Source organism: Trichophyton rubrum (genome assembly GCF_000151425.1).
Source record: "Trichophyton rubrum CBS 118892 genomic scaffold supercont2.4, whole genome shotgun sequence".
Taxonomy (NCBI): domain Eukaryota; kingdom Fungi; phylum Ascomycota; class Eurotiomycetes; order Onygenales; family Arthrodermataceae; genus Trichophyton; species Trichophyton rubrum.
The window spans coordinates 1,519,463-1,538,622 of NW_003456425.1; the positions used below are offsets into that span (position 1 = coordinate 1,519,463).

Genomic DNA, 19,160 nt, shown 5'->3' on the forward strand with positions numbered 1-19,160 from the left:
GAGAATGTAAAGGAGGCCAGGCGAATGTCAACAACAGCTTGTCGTGAGTATTATATCAAATCTTCAAATATTGGCTGCTGCGCTGCTTATCGCGGACGGAAACTTTGTTTTTTTGAGCTTGAAATATTACGTAATATGTTTTTCTGCCGGTACTCGCCGCCTTGGGGATTTGTCTTTTCAAAGGCCTTTCTGTATTTCAAATCAACGAACAGTTGATCTTCTACAATAACCATATCAATTGTACTTGTTTATTTCACGCGGATCACATTTAGTTTGCTCAGCACACCATCCCAAGAAAACAATCACAGCCCAATACCCGGAAAACATGGAGCAGCAAGTCCAAATCGACCCTTCCAAGCTCTCTCCAGCGGACAAACAAGACCTGCAACAAATCCTTAGCAACGAACAGCAGAAAATACAAGTCCACCAAAGTAATTATTACATCTATCCCTCGTCCTGCGCCTCTTCCCTCCGGATACACTAGCGAAGAATACTTGCAAGGTCAGATCATAGCTAATAAACATTCTTCCTCGCACTAGCGGTCCACCATCTTACCAACGTATGCTGGACAAAATGCATTCAGGGAAAAGTCAGCCGCAATACGCTGGAGAAGAATGAGCTTTCATGCGCACAAAATTGCGTCAACCGATGGATGGACGCCAACCTCGCCGTCATAAGCCACTTGGAATCTCTGAGAGGAAGCCAATAGACGAGAACTTCGATTTATGATGGGACCGAGAGGGTAAATGATGAGTACGGAACGAGCTTGTTGACTACGTGGATATTGCATAGTTTTGCTGCTGTTGAGGACGTACCTAGTTCTCGTTTAGGTTAGAATGGTTCTCGACATGCCGGATGGCATGGACGGTTTGGCTGCCCTTGCTTCCTGCCCTTGTAGGGAGTAAGCAGGTTAAGCCCCTTGTATTATATGTATACCACTAATTCAAGTGAAATGAAGATGCATACGAAGCAATTATTGACCCTTTGTAAAACGAAGGAATAGTTGGCCTGAATTCGAGATGAATTTGGTACGTCTATATACGAGATAATTCTCATTTCTTTGGTTGGAGTTGAACGGGTGACAATGGACAAAAGCTAAGTATCATGGATGCATTGAGTAGAGCTTTCCGTAGAGAGTATATTGTCTATGTAAATGTCTCCATTGGGGAGGTATTTTGTATATGGCTGATATTACAGCATAGGCAGCGATCGAATGCCTTTGTCTATTGTTGTCCTAAGGCGAAAGCTGGCCTCAAGGTCAATGAAAAGAAAAACATCGCTGAAATAACAACAAAAAAACAGTGTTTAACCCTTGTTAGTTCGCAGCTAGCGCCTTGACAGGTTATGCAGATGTAGAATTTGCAAGTCTAGCTCCATTGTTGGAATGGGGCATAGCCACTTCTCATATCCTTAATATCTTCGGGAGAAACAACGGAAGAGTCAAAGAAGAAATTGTTAGATAATGGAAGGGGTATCAAAAAAAGATGAAAGAAAACAAGAACAAAAAAAAAAAAAAAAAATGAAACTGGCCAATATTTTTTTAAAGGCATATGAAATATCGCTTGAGATGATGCAAATAGCCTATTCTGTAGAGGCCAGATTATTCGAGGAAAGTGAAGAGATTGGTGTGAAGGATATTGATGGCTCGGTCGGCATCACGTTCTTCTATCACGCAGGATATGTTGATTTCGCTGGCGCCTAATTAACACAAAGTTAGCATCGAATGACTATATGATCTTCAGCAGCAAATTCGGTCATACCTTGTGAAATCATTTCGATATTCACATTGTGTTCTCCGAGTACGGAGAACATGCGACCAGCTACGCCAACCATATTTTTCATCTGCTGTCCGACAAGACTCAAAATGGCCATCTCGGGTATAATGTCTACCGTTCCATATCTTCGCAAGTCCTGGATTGCCCCACGAAGGTCTTCGTCGATGATTTGGTATTCATCGCGGCCAACACCATTGAGAAGAGGTAATTCCGAATGTAAAGCCAGGGAAACATGTACCTCGCTAGTCGAGATAAGGTCGATAGATAGTCTCCACTTGTCAAGGACAGAAAATATCCCAGCAAAGAATCCATGTGAGAGCGATCGTTTATTAGAGTGAATGTTGATAACCAAAATTTTATGTTTTGCTGTGACGGCAGTTGGTCGTTTAGGGCCTTCGCTGTGAGCCCAAAAGTGAGGGCCTCGTGTGCGGAAGAACTTGGGATCGTGACCGGGTGTGGTTCGCTCTAGTTCTGAGCGTGAGTCAGGGAATATTATGGTTCCGCTACCCTTCGGTTTCATGACGTTTTTGATTCTGATAGGTATTTTGGCCCGGATGACCTGCTCCATGGTGAAAGGGTGGATAACTTCCGAACCATAAAAGGTAAGCTCAGCCGCTTCTGCCGGGGTAATAGCAGAGAGTAGCCGTGCCGTGGGAACCTTTCTAGGGTCAGCAGTGAAAATTCCATCCACTTCCTTCCAGACCTGTAATTCCTGGGCATTCAATCCAACAGCTACCAATGCAGCACAAAGATCAGTATATCCACGCCCAATCTTGTCCAAGAGACCTCCTGGAACGAGGCCAAAATAGCCAGTGAGTACAGGTACTTTGCCAGGGTAGGCATTTACTCTTTCGGCAAAGAGCTTGGCTAGACGGTCATAGAACTCCTGATCCAACACTTGAACGCCGGCAGCAAAGTCTATGGCATCAGACAAGTCAATGTAGGCAGCACCAACTCCTCGGTCGTTTAACAATGCAGCCATGAGTCGGCAGCTTAGTTTCTCGCCGGCACTTATGACCATATCCACGCATCTGCTACTAACTTCTCCAAGTGTTTGAGCAGCTTCTAGTATTTTCAATACCCGTTGGCATTCCGCATCAAACTCGGAAACCAATTGGGATCTCAGGTCGGTGGAGTGGATAAGATCGTTTGCGACGCTTATGTGTTCCGACAGTACTATATCGACGAGGGTCTTGTATTGTGAGGATTGCGGATTCTCTGCTTCTCGTGCTGCCCGTAGGAGCCTACATTGAATTGTCATATTAGCAGCTCGTTCCTGGAGTCACACCACCTCTCTCCTGGTGCGTCTTGCGTTTGACTCACCGATTAGTGGTCCCGTCCGCCTTTGAAGAACTGCTTCGAGCAGAGCATACTACAGCAACATGGTTTGTAAGGGTGCTCGGTCTAGGTAAAACAATAACAGTTAGCAATGATGCTGCCTTCATGGGGGGAAAAGGTCATGCGAGAAAAGAGTATGACATACTGGATGACCTGCTCGACAATCTGGTGGGCGAATTTGCCCACGCTTGTACCTCCGAACTTTTGAACAACCCAGTCTGAGGGAGGAGTGCGCGGGACTCCGTTCGCCATGACAGCCGTTTGGCCGTTCACCACATGTCCATTACCATTCATGGCGGTGTTGTGAAATACAATGGCTCGCAACGGAAGCAAAGCTCGTGGGGGGTACTAGAATTCCCCCGCCGGTCTCGTCTCGTATGACTGCTCGGATCTTAGCTCCAGGACAACAATGGCAAAGGCAGAAAATGAACGACAGTAAAGAATGTGGCAGGGAGGAAGACGATATCAAAATCCAAGTGTTATCATCCTTCTTGTCCCCAAAAGAAAAAGCCGCGGATGTTCAGCTTTTTTTCGTCCTTCGTTCTTTTCCTCCGCTTATCTCACTTTTTTTTGCGCTGACTCAATGGTTTTTTTAACTTTGGGAAATTTGCAGATTGGGACTTACGTAAGAAAATAACCTTTTCGGCTTGCAAAAATCGCGTTTCTGCGGCAGAACTAACCGCTTTGGGTTTTTCCGTGCTCCGACTGCGGAATGTTTCGCCGATCTGGATCACGCAATATTTGGCGCTAACCTCGATCTTGGCTAGCGTGGATGCAGCGACGATAAGCAACTTGGGGAAGTTTGCCTTGTTTGACCTGTTTGTTTGGTTTGTTTTAGAGCAGCTGCCTCTTTGGGAAAGGCCGGGGAAGGGGGGAAGGCAATTTCAACGACAAAGCAACGACAACCGCCAAATTTGATATACGATGAAAGAGCAGCCTGGGAGAGACAGGGCAGAGATGGAGATTATATGTTGCAGCGGGCAGTGCTTGGTCGCGTACGACCCTGGTCGAACTAATGCCCCTGGTCGAGGAGAATGCAACGAGGATTTCTTACACGGAAGCATGAACCGCTGTACTTACTCTGAGTGATCCCTGAGGGCTGTCTGGCCCGTGGTATCGATGGCAATATGGACTGGAGGCCACGCGAGATCCCATGGCAGACCATCAAGCAAAGGCACTTGACTCTTACGTCGGGTCCCGGGGCGCTTTACCAACATTCCTATTGATACCCATCCCTGCGCAACGCTTGCTTACTTGGGATAACCGGGACGGACCGTGGAAAGCCGTGACGCTGTGCGTAGGCGGCTTCAGCGTAACAACTTGTGCTCTCAGTCCTGCCAGCCGATACGAAGCTGCGTCTATAAACAATCACTGACCCTGGCCGTGTTAATCACTCAAGAAGCGAGTGTTCCTTGAGTGAGATTTCCCAATTCATTATTAGACATTATTATGATCTGTTGATCCTAGCTTTCCTGGTGACAGAACTTTGAATCCACCACGCAAGGATTAAGACCCCGCAGGACGACGCATAATCTTGATGATCCGGGCGCACCGCCATGCTAATTTCAGTGTACCTGGAGGCTGTGGATAAAAAAATGACCGATATCCCGTTGAGATAAAAGGCTATCGGGAATGGATTTCCCCCGCAAACTCGCCCGGAATGCATCCGGAAAGGCTATTGAAAGGCAGGCAATCTGCTTCGCTCACCCATATATCTGCTAACAGCCCGTTCAGGGTGTGTCGGTCGGCTGGAAGTCCTTTGTTGTGTCGGAGTTAATATCTCATGCAATATACTCTGTTAGGCGGAAAAGATAAACACAAATGAATAGCCCATGTTCTCTCCTCGGTTTTTTTTTTTTTTTTTTTTTTTTTTTTTACCCCCACAGCATCTCGCTTCCAGCGATCGTGAAATTCGTAACTATGACATGAGTATTTATTCGCCATTATTTAATATCAAAATAAGAGTGCATCATGTCGATCTTACAATTGGTAGGTTTTTAAAGGTCATAACGCCGGTGACATCATATTGTCTATTTCTAAAGCCCTTAAATCATTATAAAGTATGCAAGGGATGCCATAAAAATGCTAACCTTCGTTTACTTGTTTCCTGTCGATATCAGCTGCGCCTGGAGGCTTACTTAGCCAATATGGCGCATGGTTGTTTAGCTAGGCATTCAACGAGGTCGTTGACCGTAACTTGGCGCGCAATCAAAGTGGGTAACTAGTTAGTTAACCAGCTAGTCTGGGTAGTTACAGTCATAAACTTGGCTGCAAGTATTCAATGTTTGGACAAGCATATCAACAGCAGTCAACTGAATGTTGATGCCTAGCTACTCGACTTGATGACTAGATTTACTGGTTTCCACATATCACTTCAACATAATGGACGGCGCGGAACCGTTATCGTGTCCATTCTGTGATTTCACTGACACTGACGCGGACTTCTTGACTCAACATGTAGAATTCTGTCACCCCGAAAATGGTGCTTCACCTGTCCTAGAAACAGAGGAAGATACAAATATTGGATCTTCCAGAAAACCAGAGTGGTGGCATGGTGACACGCCACTGTACACTGATGAAGATGCGGGGACAGATATCAAATATATTGACTGCCCAACTGACTGCGGCGAGGCAGTCACTGAAGATCAGCTTATGAGCCACCTAGACCTACACCTCGCCGAGGGTCTAGCTCTGGAAGAAATCAAAAGCTATGATACCAAAGGCACAGACATGAAGTTATCCAGAGACATCGAAGAAGATGAAGTACTATCTCCCACACTGAGCAAGGTGCTGGGGAAACAAGACGGGAAACGGCAGAGAGATGCACCAGTCAACGCAAAGGCTACGAAGCAAAAGAAGAAACCAAGGAGTGCGGGCCAACTCGGGGTATGGTGCTCATATTTTTTTTGTGGTCAACGCGCGTTGCTGTTGTTCGGGTCTGGACTCCCCTGCTAACGCGCAGATTTGATATCTAGATTACGGAGCTAGGGCCCTATGCCCGAGAACCAAGAATGCCTTCGTGGTTGCGCAAGGTGCTGGAAGATGGACCTGTTATTACTCGGGAGAATAAGATATTCCCGGACGGCACAATACGCAAAGTTGAGACCGTCTCAAATGAAACATCTGGCCTTATCCCGTTTATTGCTCGGCTCTGCCAACAAGATTCCTCGGTAGACCAAGCCTACCTTTGCAGTGCCAATGTTCGGCATATCTTTAAAATGCCAAAAGAAGGCGGATTCTGTGGATATCGTAATATCCAGATGCTTGTGTCTTATATCAAGGACAGTAATTCAACAGGCTGTGAACACTTTCCAGGCAGGACCCCTTCGATATTAAGTCTACAGGATATGATTGAACAAGCGTGGGATAATGGTTTCAATACCCATGGGCGGACAGAGACTGGGGGGATAAAGGGCACGCGAAAGTATATAGGAACACCTGAGGTAAGTATACACTACAAACTATGGAGGCATAGGCCATACTAATCACAGAATTATGTGAAATAGGCTGCGGCACTGTTCCAGAATTTAGGGATACCGTACGTGCAGCCTTGACACTCTTGGGCCTTGTAGATGTATGACTAACACTTGCGCAGGTGTCGCCCAAAAGTCTGTTCTGAGACACAAGATGACAAGGCTTTTGAGGTGCTCTACTTGATAGTGGCGGAATATTTCTTCGGTCATAAGATATCTGGTTCCGGAAAGCATGTTGTTCAGACAGATCTCCCTCCGATATACTTACAGCATGAGGGTATGCCACCCCAGTCTTCCAAGAGGTTCTCGATAATTCTGGAGTCCCATCAACTGACACATAAAACAATCAGGTCATTCTATGACAATTATTGGCTTTGAAGTTCGACAAGGCGGCGGCGTTAACCTTCTTGTTTTTGACCCAATGTTCAGAACATCACCTGCAACTTCAAAGCTGATTGGCACACAGTTTCATACTACAAAACCTGAAAATTATTTGAAAGCTTTTCGAAGAACTAGCAGATATTTGCGACAATTCGACACTTTTGAACTGCTGATGTATGTTCCCGAGTTTCCCTTGAGATGATGGGTATTAACCAGGTCATTTCTAGGCTCGAACCATCAACATCGGAATCAACATCTGAGATTAAATAGGGATTGATTTTTAGCTGAAATTTTGACAGGGTGCTATTATATATTTGATATATTTTTGATAAATATAAATGGCAGGGCTTATGACACATAGTTTGGTCGTCTCTATATTGGTGTTGATACCTGAATTCGCGGGCCTGGGCAGTCGCCGTCTTCACGTGACTGAGTTTTTGCGCCGGGGTTTTGGGGAAATTTTTGTGACTATCAATCCACCATAGAGAGCACGTTGAATGATGCATTTTAGACATCTACCTGGTTATTGATCAACCTTCGCCCAGAGGGATATATCGCATTAAGGAACTGAAATACTTAGTCTCAAGGAGTATGAGAACTTCACCAAATATAATTATCACTGGAACCCCCGGAGTGGGGAAGACTGTTCACTGCGAGCAGCTGGCGCAAGAAACAGAATTGAAGCACTTATCAATTAATCAAGTCGCAAAAGAACGGGGATGCTACGATGGGTTTGACGAAAAGCTCAAAAGCCATATTGTTGACGAGGACAAGGTATTCAATATATGTGTGCTCATTTGCAACTAGATACTAATTTGATGAACCAACTTAGTTGCTTGACGAAATCGAAGCCGACGTATTACAAGGCGGGTATCTTATTGACTGGCATGCCTGCGACCTATTCCCAAAATCATGGATTGATCTTGTAGTGGTGTTAAGGTGCCCGTCAACCGCCATCCACTACGATAGACTGGCAGCAAGGTAAGCTTGAAATAGTCAGCATCCTGAGTTGGTAGCGCTGTTATCTCCGAGCTAATTTCTGAGAAAAACGTTAACTAACATATCTATTCTTGTTCTATAACTATAGATCGTATTCAGAGGAGAAGCTCCAAGAAAACCTTGATGCCGAGATTTTCGGAGTCCTACTCGAGGAGGCCAGAGAAGCTTATGATGAGGAAATTGTGGTTGAACTCGAAAGCGAGACAGACGATGCGATTGAGAGCAATTGCCAGCGTATAAAATCGTGGATAGGTTCCTGGAAGCAATCGCATGCCACAGGATCAGATTGATTAGCTTGAGGGCCGCACTCGTTTCGTAACCTCCAGCATGCTATCAGCAACCTCAAGCCCCAGCGGTTGAAGATTTCCGAAGAATTAAAGCTGTTGCTGCTGTTTCTGTTCTTCGATCCACGCCTTGAGTTTCATCAGCGCCTTATATCGATGGGATATTGTGTTCTTCGAGGTGTATTCAGTCAGCATAACGGCCGGTCATAGGTAAAAAGAGATTAGACAACAGAAAGTGCAGTTACCTTGTACTTTGGATCCATCTCGGCATATGTTTGGCCTTCATATTCGAAGATCGGATCCCAACCTGTTATCGATAATGTTAACATCTGACTGTGCAAAATAATACGGGGTAATTCTGGACTGCTCAACTCACCAAAACGGTTTGACCCACGAGCAGGAACTACTTTGCCCTAGTGATTATTATTATCAGCTTTATGTCTGTCAAATATTCTTGCCCAATCTTTGAGCGCTAAGGGCCCTGCGATTCATCGAAAGGGTAACATAAGGCCGAGCTTTTATATTTAATAGATACAAAAGCCCTGGGCAGCACAGCGGCTGGTTTGCCTCTTATAGACATGACCTATAAATTCGACGACCCCTTTATATTACCAATTACCTTTTATGAAAAGTAGGGCTCCCGGGGAGATCACAATAGCAATCTTCATACAGCTCACTCACCTCAGTTCTTCCTTGAAAGAGAATTGGCTCCTGTCCGGGTCCGGCACAGAACGCAAATGTAGCAACCGTTACAGCGGACTTGTCCTCGTACGGCTCTACCAGTTTATTGAGTCCAACATGGCCTAGCTTCTCGAGAAACCATTTTCTAGATATATGTTAACCACTGGATCCAAATATCACAGTAAAATGGAATAAACGGGTATAATTAAGACACCCTTACATATATGGCCCTGGTAGGCCGTTAAGCGCATTGAACTCTAGTGCAGTATCGTCTGTCAATGCAGGCCCGTTGACCTATTTATCATGAAGTCAGTAATCACCAAGGAATCGAGGGCTTATTGAGAATGAAAACAAATGAAATGCAGAGCTACTCACTGCTTCAGCAGCTTTACGACATTTCTCTCTTGCGATATCTTCTATCGTTCCCTGCAGCTCAGGGACATCGACGGATACGCTCTTGACCTCGATGGTATCTTCAAGTATTGCCTGCACTTCGGCGAGCTTGTTTTTATTTCCTGTGACAAAGTTGATGCTTTTCATCTCGGCTTTTCCTGCTTTGGATCTGGATATACGTAGAATGAACAGAGATATATATGATAGTGAAAGTTGGCGCTGGAAGAACAATCTATGACTGATATTTTACGACTTCCGCGACCCCCACTAACTAGTTAACTAGGAGTTAGACTAAGGTTACAGCTTAGGTGTAAATTAACCCGATCCGAAGCTCACGAGGACTGTACTGGATCGTAGTTGAATATAACCAGTCGCTTGTAGACGGTAGGTAATAATTTCGCACCTGTCTTGGGCATGGAAAAATCCTAGATATTGTCATCAATGTTCGTGCTGAATTTGAACAAAACATCTCTTCTGAGCCTGGAACCCTGGTATATACTCCGTACAGGTTTCGCCCGTAAAAGTCGTCGAAGCAGCGTCTATTTTACACTTGGAAGCAAGTGAAGTGCAACAGATATAATACAGGAAACATAACAATGGGCCGATGCGAAGGATAAAACAGTGGGAGGTCTCTAAACGCTTTAAAGACGCGTATGAATAAGAGGGCCACGATACGTGAAGAAGTAGAGACGAGCATAAAATCCGTTAGAGGGAGACCAAACGAAGTAAAAACCCCTGGAACCAAAATATCTCGAACGGAGTAGATGGTTAAACGTAATATGGCCTTATCGGGAATCACATAGTCACAAGAGTTAGACATTACCGTGGCTCAAACAAATGAAAGAAACAAAGGAAAAGAAAAGGAAAAAAGAAAAGGATAATTAATGCCTCCTTTGAAATGGAGAGGCATGCGTCCACTGGAAGCTTTTTAGATGGGTTCTTTTGAAGCAAAGGCAATACTCCAATGTCTATAAAGTCGATGGTGGCAAGTCGAAGTTGCGGGGGCCAAAGAAGGATCATTGACCATTACGATGGGCAATATATGGAGACACAGGGGCTTTAATCCTCTGGTGGCTCTCCCATCTCTAGGCTGTCAAGGCGGTCCTGCTGGGCCATTGCTTGGACAGAAACAATCTCTGCGAGTCGTTTAAGTCGAGGAGTTTGCAGCCCTATGGTCATGTTAGCGTGGGAGTAGGGAAAAATGACTGTATCTTAGTGGCACATACAGGATGGTGTATACGTCTCAAGTGCAGTAATGGCTCTGGGTTCAGCAATCTCGTAAGGACCACTGTCCTCCATGTCAACTGCAGTTAGAAGCAGGACATCGCTCTTCTCAGTTACACGAGACGCAACAGCTTTCATGATTTCACCATTGATAGGCTGTTCGTAATCAGCAACAAGGTACTGATTGAGAAGTTTTTGAATCTGGTTCGGTGAGAGCCTGTAAACGTATGTGTAAGTAATTTATCCCATGACAGCAGAGCGGTTGTTATAGCACTTACATCCAGCAAATATCTTGAATGATCTCTATATCGTTCAAAGTGGCCTTCTTTAGTTGAAGTAGCTTGGTTGCTTGCTGTAATGGGAGATACGGTTAGCAAAGGGCCGAATCGAATATGGGGACGGATGCTTACCATTAGATGTTCGAGCTGTAGGGTGCCTTCTGGCATATCATGGCTCTTGCACCATTCCTCAATACGAGTGATATTGTAGTTAATTTGCAGACCACGCTTCCATGAAAGGAAATTACGTCGCATAAGCAAGTCATTGAATGCAGTGACACCAACAAGTCGGAGCAGCTCAGTGACTGTCTGGGTAATAATGGAATCTTCAAGGTAGTATGCTTTCATAGCCTTGAAAACATTGTTCAACAGGCTGAGGAGATTGTCCATGCTATAAGCAGGGTTGTTGTTGGAAGGTAGAAGTTTTCCAAGGAACCTGTTCGTCTCACTTGTGACGAAACCAGGAAGGGACTGTGACTCGATGATGGCTGGGACAATCATCTTGAATAACTTCTTCTTCAATCCCTTCATCCATGTGTGGTAGATATTGAACTCCAAGGATTCCAAATCATGTTTGACGATCTCCAAGAGACGATCGTATTCATAGTTGTCGGTCTTTTGCGCTTCATACCAGTCCTCCGCAAGGAAGACAAATGAAAGCATTTCGTGGACGTTGGAAAGCCAGAACGCACCAGCGCTGATCGTATCTTCACTATCATGTTGCATGACCTCCTGCTGGATTGCTTGCATGACATTGGCAAGGAAGCGTTCGGATTCTTTCACGAAACCGTTATTCCACATCTCGGATGTGACCAGGTTGATGAGATAGGAGGGGAACAAGACTTCCTTCTCGGTGGGTGGTGGATCAGAGCTGGGGAGAGGAATCTTGAGATTTTTGATGAGACCCATGCTGACTTCGTCGTTAAGCGCATCTTCTTCGGAGAGGAGGTTCTCAAGCTCAATTTCCACAGAGTCAATCCCAGGAGCAAATGCTGAGTTTCGGAAATCATTGCGGCCGACTCCACCGGTGGGTATGGCCATAGAGACAGGCCTTGGGTTATAAGCACCACTGAAACGATGGTCGATTTCAACCTTTTCGAGCCCAGCGCTGCGTCTCTTTGGCTTGGGTTTCTTCGAAGCAACCAAGTTGATCAGGCCAGATAAGCTTGGCTGAGTAGGGGCGGTTCCATTCAGTTCCCCATTGAGTCCATTGAGAGGGGCAGACCTCTTAGCAAATTCAAGCTCATCTTGCAGCTCAACAACTTGCTGGCGGAGGTAGGTCTTCTCTTGTTCGTGGACAGCAATGGCATTCTTAGCATTATCAAGTTCAAGGCTGGTAAGACGGAGAGTTTCTCGGGTTGACTTTTCTTCCTCTTGTAGTTTCTTGATAGTTGCAAGTGACTCGTTATGATTATGCTGAAGTTTCGACATTTCTTCCTCCAAAGCTGTCAAGCGGGCAGCAGTGATGCCAGCCTGGTTAGCCTCAGCCTGCAACTCGCGGGACCTGGCTTCAAGAGCGTTATGCCGGCTTCTCCAGGATTTGATCTGCCCATCATAGTTCTCAAGCTGGGAAGTCAAAGACTTGTTCTGCTGCTTAAGAGATCCGAGTGATTGGGTTAACTCCACGACCTTATTTTCAAGCTTATATGATATCTGCTTGAGGTCTCGAGCCTCCTCACGCAGAGTCTTGTACTGTCTGCGAGCCTTCTTACCACGCCACAAGTTCTGTACAATGACAACCTTGCGGCGGTAATCTCTCCATTTGCGGAGTTGTCGCCATGTTCTGAAAGACCGTTGAATAACTTTCGCAGCGTTTCCATGGATACTGTCCATAATGTTTCGACGGCAAAGGTAACCCCTCGCCAACGACTCCACGAGAATGACATTGTTTCTGATCTTGTGGTAGTATTTGCGGTCCTTCTGGCCTCTCCAGACTCGCTGGATAGTGGTTGCAGCCTTGACTTGGCGGGCTCCTTCGGCGTGCTGTCTGGCCAAGAATCCGCGAATGAGGCCTTGGAAGGCAAGAATCGAACCACGCATGGCAAGGTACTTCCGTCTGTAGAACTTGCATTTAAGATTCTTCTGAATCATAATGGCACATTCATTCAAGCGGGAAGTACGGAGATTCTCTAGGAAAGCAAGCATACCAGCTCGGAAAAAGATCTTAGTCAAACCAAGCTGGTACTTGTCTTGCTGTTGCTGAGTGATGTCACCCAAGGCTTTCGATAGAATAGCATGACACATGGCACGAATTTCAGATGTCCATTGTGAAGAGTGGCAAAGCATATAATACCTGAGAGCGAACTCTTCATAAGTCCATCGGGTTGGGTAACCGGCACAACTTATCCGCACGGTTTCAAGAACACCACAAGCTCGAAGCTGACTGAGAACCATTGGACCTTCAAACTTCCAGGCTTCCTTCGCTTCATTGGGCTTTATACACCGGATGTAATGAACATCAGTGGAGTTTATAGTGTTCATAAGCTCAATGAGGGAGGACTTGAAGATGCCTCCTAGCGTTGGCTTACGGTTAACGGCAACTCCGATCTTCCTTCCTGGGGCTGCAAAGGCCCTGGAGGACATAGAGGCCGAATCCTTCTCGCGAATAGCCGTAGCAGCTTGAAGAACATCCCTAATAAAGGAGTTGGAAGAGTTCTTGAGAACCTCCATGTGTTCATCGGGGACTGTATCCCTGTTCTTCTCAATGAAGCCATCTGACTCGTAGGTGACATCGATGGCATAATGGCAGACGGTGAAAGAGGACTTGCCAAATCGGGGCTTCTTGTAGAACTTTTGCTTGTCGGCAGCGAAGTTGTGGTGCAGCTTGTTGACGAACTGTTCGTCAGCACCCATTGGCAATCTAGACTCTTCATCAAGCAGAGCTAGAATACCCAGTTTGCCCTCAATGAGGTCAATGCATGGCTGATTGTCAGAGAAGTTGATAAAAGTCCAATCAATCTGTTCTCTAACATATTCCTCCTGCTCCAACTTGAAAACATGTTGGTTGAACTCTTGCTGCAACTTCTCGTTTGCGTAATTGATACAGAACTGCTCAAAGGAGTTCTTTGCGAAATGCTCGAAACCATAGATATCGAGGACACCAATGAATGAGGTAGCTCGACTAAGAACTTCTTCGGTTGCCAAGCTGCGGTTGATTGTCTCCACCAGCCAGTCAAAGAGGCTGGAGTAGATGAATTTAGCGACTGAATCCCTGACTACGAGAGCCTGGGCCTGGTTGAGGTTTGAAATAATTTTCTCGCCTCGGGTAATCAGCTGTTTCTTGACGGTCCATTTAGCAAATTCAGTAGCATCAATACCCAGCATCTCACAAGTTCGGACCAAAGATGGCTCAGTAGGCTCGAGAGAGGAATCATTCCTGGTAGCAACAATCTTGACATTGCCAAGGTGAAGCAACGCAGCCAAAATCTTAAAAATAGAGGCCTGTATGTCATCATCCAATCCAATGGTGGTGAGGGATTTTCTGGTAGCTTCGAGCTCGGCCTTGTCATCGACTCCATCAATGACAGGTGTTCCTCCCTGGTTCAAGTAGTCAAACTCCTCAACGGTTAACAGTCCCAGCTCTTGCCTCTCAGCGTCGGTAGCACCGGCAATGAGTTGATAGAAAATATGGTAATTTCGTTCTTTCAAGGGTTGAAAGACCAGCCTCGACCGTTCTAAAAGGTATGTTCTGATTTTCGCACCAATAATGTTCGTTCTGTTATCGAAAAGAATCTCAATGTATTTGCCAAATCGTGACGAGTTATCATTTCTGGTTGTCTTTGCGTTACCGAAGGCCTCCATGACGGGGTTGGTGGCTAGAATTTGTTCCTCAGTTTCACTGATAGAGTCGGCCCGTCCGGTAGAGTATGAGCCAGGTTTATCTGATGTTTCTCGGGTAGCAAAATATCTCATGATATACTTTGCACTGACGGTCTTTCCAGCACCAGATTCACCAGATACGACAATTGTTTGGTTTTGAGTGTCCCTCAACATGTCACTGATCAACAGTTAGTCTACGTGTAGGCAAATTTGAAATTCCGAGGTGCAACTCACGCAAAAGCCTCCTCTGCGATAGCAAAGAGATGAGGAGCCTGGGAAGCTCGTTGCTTCCCGGCGTAAACTTGAACCATTTGAGGGACATAGAGAGAATCAACACGGGCAAACGGGTTGGTTGCTATAAGCACGATACCGGAGTATGTGTAAATTTCCTTCTGGTAGTACCGTAGCTTAATAGCTTGGAGGACTATATTGTGGACATTGTAAGTAAGTACCCTAATTTACTCGAGTGGTTGTAAACAGAGCATACCAGCCGGCTCGTTCAAATGGGACAAGTTCGTCAAATCTTCACTGGCCTCTAGCATCGTCGGGTTCATCAGAGGCGGGAGCTTTTCATTTGTGTCCGAATCCAGCTCCGACAGAGTTGTCTCCGTTGTTTTCGTCTATACAAACACAACATTATTAGGTCAATAATTCCGGCATGACAAGACTTTTTTTTTTTTTTTTTTTTTTTTTTTTTTTTTTTTTTTTTTGAGACAGAGCTCTGTCCCACAACTCACCTCTCCATTCTCCAAGGTGAACACCAGCTTCACTTTCTCCCCGTCCACCACCTTCTCAGTCACCTCAGACGCAACCCATCCCTCAGTCGGGTCTGGTTGCCACGCCCGCGTGCCGACCTCATATGTATGCACCATCTCGTGTATTCTGGTACCGGCCGGATTAAAAAACTAGTAAATAACACGAAGAAAAGACCACGATCACGGTCAACGTCACGGCTATGGTCAAACGATATCGATATCAAGAAAAGCAGGCGAAGAAAAAGCGTTTCACGTAGCCCGGCGTGGCGGGTCTAGAGCATGGTTGGCTGGCGTGCAGACAGACGTTAACACCTACAAAAAAGCGTGTGAAGACAGCTTCTCGACGGCGCTTTAATGGCTTCCTCTGCTAGTCTCCTGGTTCCAGAATTAGGGTAGAGTAGCAATAGGCGTGCTAACAAAAAAAAAAAAAGGGAGGTATTATTAAAAGAAGATCGCTGGCCACCAGGTAGAAGTGTAGATGCTGCAAGAGAAGAATGACGACAGCTCGAGGCGTTGTCAGTCTCTGTGCCTCTCGCAAAGGGGCCGTTAAGAATAAAGGAACAGAGACGAAGACGAGAACACAGACGGGAAGGGTAACGGACTGGAAGGCCAGATTAGCAGGTTCTCTCATCAAAAGTAGCGTCGAGGGTCGGTGGTCGAACTTCTTCAAGCCCCTGAAATAAGGAATTATGAGGTTTTTAGCTCGGTGAGTTGTGATAGTCACGTGAACGGCACTTTCTTATGGGTGGACGTGCTCCGAACCTTTCAAAGGGATGATGAATGAGTCTGTGAGAGATAATGGATGAGCCAGGGGCCAGGTAGTAGAGGCGAGGTTGAAGTAACTACCAATACTACCGTATCAACGTCTACGCCTACGTGCTCGGTTCGAGTGGTGCCAGGCAGTGCTTCACACCATCATTTCGCGCTGTGCTGTCAAAAAATAAAATACGAAGAGCGGTCGAAGGCAGACACAGAACACTTTTATGCCCAAGTAAGGAAACATATCAAACACAGAGAATCAAACCATACTCAAGTACATGTAGCTGTCCCTCATCCTCGCTGTGTTTCTAGGTAAGTAAATATGAAAGATGCTGTTCGGTTACCCTGCGGTTATTGTCGTTGTTGGCATGGTCCTTCAACAAACCTCCGACGCCTATCACTATCACTATCGCCGTCCATTCCGCCCATCGTCTATTCATCCCTACTCCCCAGCTACTCAAGGCACAGCTTATCTATGCTAAAGGGTTGGGATGAGTAATGTCGTATCGTATAAAGGAAAGGTAACGGCCGTAGTCAAGGAGGTAAAATATAGGGGGAATGCAGGGGGAAGAATAGGAAGGGAAAAAAGGGGGAGGAGAAAATCTTGATATTTTAATATTAAAGTTACTATGAGTTGATGGATGAAGAAATGAGTAAGGAAGTGTCGGGGAGGAAGATGCACATGGAAGAAATAAAAAGGGGAAGCGTTCAACTATGGAAATGGGAGATGGGGGATGATGGGATTAGCATGGACGTAAGGTAAAAAACAAGGCGCGGAACGAAGTACAATGCAGCAGTTCATTGGAGAGAGAGAGAAAAGAAAAGAAAAGAAAAAAAGGAAGAAGGTTGATGGGATAGAGGAGGGTGCTGGGGAGGTGTTGGGGAGAGACAAGAGACGTCGGATATGGGGTAGGATGGGTAATGGTAAGGAAGGGGCGGGGGTAGGGGCACAGTAGAGTGGCCGAGGGACATCCTGTTTGTAGGCCGATTGTTTAAGGTAATCTTTTTTGGCTTTTTTGTGTGTTCAGTTGAGCTGATATCGTTCTTTTTTAATCAACATGTTTCTTGTTTTCTCTTTTTGTGTCCCTGATTTTTTTTGTAGTCATTGAATTTCGTTCTTTAACTTTGTTTGCACTCAGTAGCTTCCTTCTTGGGCTTTGAGCCGTCATCCTATTTGGAGAGCTGGGTTAGTACGGCACTTGTCTGAAGTGTCAAGGAGGTAACATACTTCTTCATCGGAGTCCTCATCATCGTCACCTCTCTTCTCGTCCTCCTCATCGTCGTCGTCCTCGTCGTCATCTTCGTCATCATCCTCAAACTCGCCCTCGAAGTTGTCCTCGATTTCTTCATATTGTAGGGCTTCACCTGTGAACCAGTCGATAGCACGGGGAATGAGCTTCTCCTTGATGTCTTCACCCAGTTGGTAGTCGAGCTCAAGACGTTCCTCGATATCAGATGCAACGTCATCGTCGTCTTCCTGTGGGGGTTTGGGGGGAGAGAAGAAGTTGAAGAAAGATTCTGTGGGGACGGTGACTTTGACAACGCGGGTCTGCTTGGTGTCTATATAACTATAGTCAGCGGCAGTCTGGACAGTTCAAGGAACTAAAAATACGTACTCTTGTTACGCTGCTTCTTGCTCTCTATCCGGACGGTGAGATCCTTGCCCTCCTTCCAGTCAATCTTCTCACCCTCAGCGTGGTCGTAGATGAAGTCACCGCCGTATCCGTTCTCTTCTTGGTAGTAATAAGTCTTAGCAATGGTCTTGTTGGTGAAGAACTCGTTCTCGGCGAATTCAAAGATGAGTCGGAAGCCAGGACGGTCAAGGTACTCCATGCGAATGTCCGTTAGCTCCTTGAGGGCACCTTCGTCTCGGTCGGTGATAAGCTCGGCAAGAGAGATCTGGTTCTTCATGGCGGATAACCAGAACTCTGGGATACCACTGGCAGGTGTCTCCTCAGACTCAACTGGAAGCTGCTTAGCCTCGTTCTCCTTCTTCTCATCTTCCTCCTCATCCTCGTCACGCTTGCCGGCCTCGACCTCCTCATCGGTAGGTTCGGCAGCACCGTTGACGATGGCAGAACGGCGCTGGTAGAGCGGGGTGTACTTGGCGAAGTACTTCTTCTCGAGCTGCAGGACTTCTTCCTGGAAGGCGGCTTCGAGCTTGGCATGTTCGGTCTGGATGCCCTTGAGGCCCGCGACACGGCGACGAACAGAGGCCGGGAGAGATTCGATGTAGCCAGATGAGCGTCCAATAATCGATCCGAGCTTGCCCTGGATCATAGAAACGAGCCCGGGGTTCTGTGCGAAGATTGAGGCGGCAGCCGCTCGGTCAAGGCCGCCCTCTATAGAGACTTATCAGCGGGTTGTAACATGGGGGATTATTACACCAAACATGAAACGATTTAGCTCATTCTTTGGCTGGACAGCAAGAGAAAAGTACCCATGACAGACAGGTCAGCACGAGCGGGAGTACACACCTTCTTTGATGCTGGCGATGCCAGGTTGCTGGGCGTGTGAAGAAATAGGGGCATGGTTTGCGGGCGTGTTCTGAGGGGTCCTTCAAAGTACGGTCAGCCAGGCCGTCTGGTCTTGACGGGGGGGCACAACTTCGCATCAGATAACACTTACGGTGCGGTCACCTCAGCCTTCTTGCTTCTGATCGGCTCAGACATCGTGGTAGCGGGCAGCAGAGGACACGTACGAGCAGGCTGGAGACGACGTGCGAGGCGTTGCGAGTGGTGGGAGCGAGGGAGCGAGCGAGAAGGCGGTGGTTGTATTTTTCAGCGTTGAAGACTTATCAAGCAGATTTACCTTTGGTGGGCTACTTTTTTTCCTTTTGGCGTGGAAGAGACTACGACGGATCGGGAAGCCAGGCTTGGCGTGTCAGACATCGACAGCAAGCGGCCTTTTTGATACTTGAGGATGGCCGATGGACTGACTGGCTGCACTGGAAGAGAGAAGCGAGGCGACGACGGCGACGACGGTGATGGTTGATTGCTAG

At 46.4% G+C, this 19,160-nt stretch overlaps 6 protein-coding genes across 14 annotated transcripts; 2 read left to right on the forward strand and 4 right to left on the reverse strand.

The window, feature by feature from the left end:
* Positions 1–1,522: 1,522 nt before the first annotated feature.
* TERG_04454 (uncharacterized protein) lies at positions 1,523–3,627 on the reverse strand. Of its 2 annotated transcripts, XM_003235351.2 has the most exons (4): positions 3,259–3,627; positions 3,099–3,179; positions 1,761–3,019; positions 1,523–1,698 (listed from the first exon to the last, which is right to left on the reverse strand). In XM_003235351.2, exons 1-4 carry the CDS (start codon positions 3,405–3,407, stop codon positions 1,601–1,603), a joined length of 1,587 nt encoding a protein of 528 aa, XP_003235399.1. In that variant the 5' UTR covers positions 3,408–3,627; the 3' UTR covers positions 1,523–1,600. The 2 variants fall into 2 exon arrangements, with proteins under 2 accessions (XP_003235399.1, XP_047606286.1); XM_047749785.1 differs by having other exon boundaries at positions 1,761–3,627.
* A 1,386-nt stretch (positions 3,628–5,013) lies between these two features.
* On the forward strand, positions 5,014–7,265 carry TERG_04456 (uncharacterized protein). 3 transcript variants are annotated; one of them, XM_047749787.1, is made up of 4 exons: positions 5,014–5,999; positions 6,089–6,651; positions 6,709–6,863; positions 6,937–7,265. In XM_047749787.1, exons 1-2 carry the CDS (start codon positions 5,496–5,498, stop codon positions 6,596–6,598), a joined length of 1,014 nt encoding a protein of 337 aa, XP_047606288.1. In that variant the 5' UTR covers positions 5,014–5,495; the 3' UTR covers positions 6,599–6,651; positions 6,709–6,863; positions 6,937–7,265. The 3 variants fall into 3 exon arrangements, with proteins under 3 accessions (XP_047606288.1, XP_047606287.1, XP_047604235.1); XM_047749786.1 differs by having other exon boundaries at positions 6,089–6,863; XM_047748258.1 differs by having other exon boundaries at positions 6,709–7,265.
* A 293-nt stretch (positions 7,266–7,558) lies between these two features.
* TERG_04457 (uncharacterized protein) lies at positions 7,559–8,256 on the forward strand (the record flags this gene model as incomplete). The annotated part of the gene is made up of 3 exons (XM_003235354.1): positions 7,559–7,741; positions 7,800–7,948; positions 8,055–8,256. The coding sequence occupies 3 exons, from the start codon at positions 7,559–7,561 to the stop codon at positions 8,254–8,256; spliced, it is 534 nt and encodes a 177-aa protein (XP_003235402.1).
* Positions 8,257–8,340: 84 nt separating this feature from the next.
* On the reverse strand, positions 8,341–9,471 carry TERG_04458 (RdgB/HAM1 family non-canonical purine NTP pyrophosphatase; the record flags this gene model as incomplete). The annotated part of the gene is made up of 6 exons (XM_003235355.1): positions 8,341–8,421; positions 8,496–8,557; positions 8,627–8,663; positions 8,932–9,076; positions 9,152–9,225; positions 9,307–9,471. 6 exons carry the CDS (start codon positions 9,469–9,471, stop codon positions 8,341–8,343), a joined length of 564 nt encoding a protein of 187 aa, XP_003235403.1.
* Positions 9,472–10,383: 912 nt separating this feature from the next.
* On the reverse strand, positions 10,384–14,819 carry TERG_04459 (uncharacterized protein; the record flags this gene model as incomplete). Its single annotated transcript, XM_003235356.2, has 4 exons — positions 10,384–10,493; positions 10,551–10,765; positions 10,827–10,900; positions 10,959–14,819. 4 exons carry the CDS (start codon positions 14,817–14,819, stop codon positions 10,384–10,386), a joined length of 4,260 nt encoding a protein of 1,419 aa, XP_003235404.2.
* A 993-nt stretch (positions 14,820–15,812) lies between these two features.
* TERG_04460 (uncharacterized protein) lies at positions 15,813–18,992 on the reverse strand. Of its 6 annotated transcripts, XM_003235357.2 has the most exons (5): positions 18,788–18,898; positions 18,637–18,716; positions 17,776–18,501; positions 17,388–17,719; positions 15,813–17,329 (listed from the first exon to the last, which is right to left on the reverse strand). In XM_003235357.2, exons 1-5 carry the CDS (start codon positions 18,829–18,831, stop codon positions 17,279–17,281), a joined length of 1,233 nt encoding a protein of 410 aa, XP_003235405.1. In that variant the 5' UTR covers positions 18,832–18,898; the 3' UTR covers positions 15,813–17,278. The 6 variants fall into 6 exon arrangements, with proteins under 6 accessions (XP_003235405.1, XP_047606289.1, XP_047606290.1 ...); XM_047749788.1 differs by having other exon boundaries at positions 18,637–18,992; XM_047749789.1 differs by lacking the exon at positions 18,637–18,716.
* Between the last annotated feature and the right edge of the window lie 168 nt (positions 18,993–19,160).

Bases quoted from the DNA above. Each gene is read 5' to 3' on its own strand.
- TERG_04454 (XM_003235351.2), bottom strand. From the start codon at position 3,407: ATGAATGGTAATGGACATGTGGTGAACGGCCAAACGGCTGTCATGGCG. The intron at 3,180-3,258 runs GTATGTCATACT...TGTTTTACCTAG, and splicing joins ATTGTCGAGCAGGTCATCCA to ACCGAGCACCCTTACAAACC. The intron at 1,699-1,760 runs GTATGACCGAAT...TGTGTTAATTAG, and splicing joins TATCGAAATGATTTCACAAG to GCGCCAGCGAAATCAACATA.
- TERG_04456 (XM_047749786.1), top strand. From the start codon at position 5,496: ATGGACGGCGCGGAACCGTTATCGTGTCCATTCTGTGATTTCACTGAC. The intron at 6,000-6,088 runs GTATGGTGCTCA...TTTGATATCTAG, and splicing joins GGAGTGCGGGCCAACTCGGG to ATTACGGAGCTAGGGCCCTA.
- TERG_04460 (XM_047748259.1), bottom strand. From the start codon at position 18,831: ATGTCTGAGCCGATCAGAAGCAAGAAGGCTGAGGTGACCGCACC. The intron at 18,717-18,787 runs GTAAGTGTTATC...CGTACTTTGAAG, and splicing joins AAGGCTGAGGTGACCGCACC to GACCCCTCAGAACACGCCCG. The intron at 17,720-17,775 runs GTACGTATTTTT...ATAGTTATATAG, and splicing joins CAAGAAGCAGCGTAACAAGA to ACACCAAGCAGACCCGCGTT.